Source organism: Helianthus annuus, chromosome 3, assembly GCF_002127325.2.
Source record: "Helianthus annuus cultivar XRQ/B chromosome 3, HanXRQr2.0-SUNRISE, whole genome shotgun sequence".
NCBI classification, from domain to species: Eukaryota; Viridiplantae; Streptophyta; class Magnoliopsida; order Asterales; family Asteraceae; genus Helianthus; species Helianthus annuus.
The window spans coordinates 126,513,238-126,516,892 of NC_035435.2; the positions used below are offsets into that span (position 1 = coordinate 126,513,238).

Genomic DNA, 3,655 nt, shown 5'->3' on the forward strand with positions numbered 1-3,655 from the left:
TAACCGAAATATAAAAAATGGAAAAACAAAACATATTTAAAACATCTGAATATGTGATCATTAATTGGTAGTGGTGGAGTCGTTGGAGAAAGAAATTGGTGTTCCTTACGACCCAGGTTTGATTCCCACTCTCCTTATTATTTTCTGCGGCATCCAGGTGAAGAACGAATACGGGTGGCGCCGGTTCGACTTGGATGGGAGACAAGGTTTTACCGATTATTCCACTGTTGTGCCTTCGGGCGGGTGGAGGTCGGGTTTCTGTGCATCTGGGGAGAGCCAAGGGGCTAGCAGCGGTCGAGTAGTCGACCTTGGCCACAGCGTCTGGCGTCACGGTGGTTGTCACGTCGTTGTTTGCGGTTGGAAGAAAAATGTGATCATTAATTGAATATATGTGATCATCAATGATTAATTGATTATAATAATATTCGAACCATAATAATAATCCAGTTAAAAGCATATTTCCAAACCACCAGTAACATTGTTGATGATCTTAACGGCTTTTTTCCCACTAAAATCTGAAACCCCAACACAACACTCCAACCTTAACACATTGTTTTCTCCCCTGTCGGCCCCTACAAGACTCACAATCTCACACTTTCTCAACCACCATCCATATTCATGGCTTCCACCGTCCTCTCTCTCCTCCCCCTCCTCCTCTCTCTCCTCCCCTTCACCTCCACCTCCACCGCCACATTCCGCCCACACCTCACCACCACCACCACCACCACCACCCCTCACCACACACCACCCACCACTTACTTTGAAGTAACCAAACCAATTCAACTCCCAAACACAAAACCATGTTCAACCCATGTTCTAACTCATGATTTCGGCTACACCTACGGCCGCCCTCCGGTTTTGGCCCAATACACACCTCCATCAAACTGCCCATCAAGTAACTTTGACAAGATTGTTCTTGAATGGGCTGCTACTTGTAAAGGCAGACAATTTGACAGGATTTTCGGGGTTTGGCTCGGTGGAGTCGAGCTGCTGCGAAGCTGCACCGCTGAGCCCAGACCCACCGGGATCGAATGGACAGTGAAGAAAGACATTACTAGGTATTACTCTTTACTTAGGACTAATCAAACACTTGCTGTTTATTTGGGGAATCTTGTTGATAGTACTTATACTGGTGTGTACCATGTTAATGTTAGTATTCATTTTTACCCTGTTGAGGTTAAGAAAATGAGGAAGTTACCGGTTAATTCGAATGGTTTGCGTGATCAATGGGCTGATTTGATCATACCCATTTCGAGAAACTTACCGTTAAACGATGGGTTGTGGTTCAAAGTCGAGAATTCGACGGATGTGGAGTCGAAACAGTTTGTGATTCCCCAAAATGCATATAAAGCTGTTCTTGAAGTATACGTTTCGTTTCATGAAAATGATGAGTTTTGGCCCACTAATGTTCCGAATGATTATATTTTGGAGAATAATTTGACTGGTTTCGCGGGTAATGGGCCGTTTAGGGAGGTTGTGGTGAGTTTAGATGGTGGTGTAGTTGGTGCAATTTGGCCTTTTACGGTAGTGTATACAGGTGGTGTTAACCCATTGTTGTGGAGACCGATTACTGGCATTGGATCGTTTGATCTTCCTACGTATGATATCGAGATAACCCCGTTTTTAGGAACAATTTTAAACAGGAAACCCCATGAGTTTGGTTTTAGCGTCACAAACGCGTTAAATGTTTGGTACATTGATGCAAATTTACATGTATGGTTAGATAAAAAGAGTGACAAGACAAATGGAAAGATATTGACACAAAATGTTTCACCTCTTCATGTTTCTTTGGTCTCTAACTACACGGGTTTGAATGGAACATTCATTAAGAAGGTCACGCGGTCAATAAAGTCAACCGGGTGGGTACAATCTTCTTATGGTAAGATAGTAACCGAATCAACTCAAGAGTTTAACTACAGTAATATTATGGTGATGGCAAACGACGGAGGTTTACAAATTGTTGATCAAATAATCGAGTTTAACGACAGCGTGTCTACCAAGAAGGCGTCTTCTGTTCACTTAAAACAATCTTTAAAATCGTTTTCGTTTTACATAAACTCGGATACAGAGGACAAAGGAAATGGAAGTTTTGCTCAGCTGGCGGATATTACTTTGGGTTTTAACGAGAAAAAGATCGTTAATTCGGGTTCTAATTCATCATCAAGTGTGCTTGAAAACATACAAAAGGGTCAGGGATCAATGCTTGTGAAGGGAAATTTGGTGGTGAGTGGATTGGGGAGTACACAACAGATGTATAATTATGGTGACAATAAGTTCTGCTATTTTAGGGACATAAGCAGCTCGAATTACACGATTATTTACGACAAAGAAGGCCATACGTGCGGTTAAAGTAACAATTTAAGATTCAATTCATCTATTTTGTGATGAGTAAGTAGTAAACACTTGCCTTTCCCTGCCCAAGATCATCACACAATTTAAACGGTCTCAGTGTTTTCCATCTTTAGGTGTTTTATGGAAGGTTTTAACCGAGTTTATCATCTATCCTTGTTATTATTACTCTCATTATTTGATTTAGCGTTTATCTTTACGTTCATTTAGTTGATTAGCTTTATCACCATCTTTGTCATTCTAACAGCTCTATATACAGAGATCTGGTTTCCGGTTATTCAACGCAGACAAATATTATTTACCATTCCAGTTTTTCAGTTCTTTTGAATTCTTTTATAGGGATTTTGTTTTTCTTTTACAATTGAATCAATGCCTTTGCTTTATATTGTTTACGAGTTATATTTATGAGTATTTTGTGAAAAGTTGACGAGTAATCAGCTTTATCGTTGAGTTGAATACATTATCAAGATCATTATCAAGATTAGAGTTGGCAAATAGGCGGATAGGGTAACAGGTCAACTCATGATTGGGTAAAAGGAGTAATTTTAGATTGGATTGACCCGAAATACATTATCGAAATGCACATCCAAACACCCACATAGTAGAATTAGTTATTTGATCTCCCTTTTATACAATATTGAAACTTTCAGTTTTTAGGAACACAAAAGGAAAGATCTGATGTGAAATTTTGTTGATTATATCTTGGAAGAAGTTGACATTTGGAAAAGCTTTGATTTTTTGTGTTGCATCCGAAAAAAGTCTGTTTCATTGCTTTCTTTCAAGTTTCAATATAGGAATATTGGTCTCACCAGTAAGATGTTGGCACGTTGAATGTAGTTTTAAAGCTTGTATAGGCATGGACGTCTCTCTGAATCACGTTGAGATCGCTTTCAGATTGAAATATTTCATTGGTACTCATGAAAATTCGATCTGATAATTCAAAGAGAATAACAAGAATGAAAATGCAAATTGCATCGATATTTATTCTTATTTCCATTTGGTCATAAGTAGATCCAATCATACTAAAATGATCAACATTGCATCCATCCACTTGATTAAGTTCATTTCAACTTAAAATTTCAATTTGGATTGAATATTTGGAGGTGAAGCTAATTTATAGATTTTATCGAGGCAGAATAAACTTTTATTATGTTGTGTTAAACATGAAAGTACGGTGGTGGTGAGTGGTGACATGGAGGTAGGTAGGGATCATATGGAACACCACGCCCCTAGTGTGGGAGAGAGGGAGCGTGTGGAGGGGATGGATGTCCCGTTCATTATGCGAAATAAAGAAGGTTTTGAAGTA

General features: G+C 39.2%; 1 protein-coding gene across 1 annotated transcript; it reads left to right on the forward strand.

Annotated features, from left to right (window-relative positions):
* The first annotated feature begins 511 nt into the window (after nucleotides 1-511).
* LOC110911359 (peptide-N4-(N-acetyl-beta-glucosaminyl)asparagine amidase A) lies at nucleotides 512-2,658 on the forward strand. Its single transcript, XM_022155966.2, has one exon. The coding sequence runs from the start codon at nucleotides 619-621 to the stop codon at nucleotides 2,347-2,349; it is 1,731 nt and encodes a 576-aa protein (XP_022011658.2). The 5' UTR covers nucleotides 512-618; the 3' UTR covers nucleotides 2,350-2,658.
* The last annotated feature ends 997 nt before the right edge of the window (nucleotides 2,659-3,655 follow it).

Excerpts from the sequence above, each read along its gene's own strand:
- LOC110911359 (XM_022155966.2), top strand. The coding sequence starts at position 619 with ATGGCTTCCACCGTCCTCTCTCTCCTCCCCCTCCTCCTCTCTCTCCTC.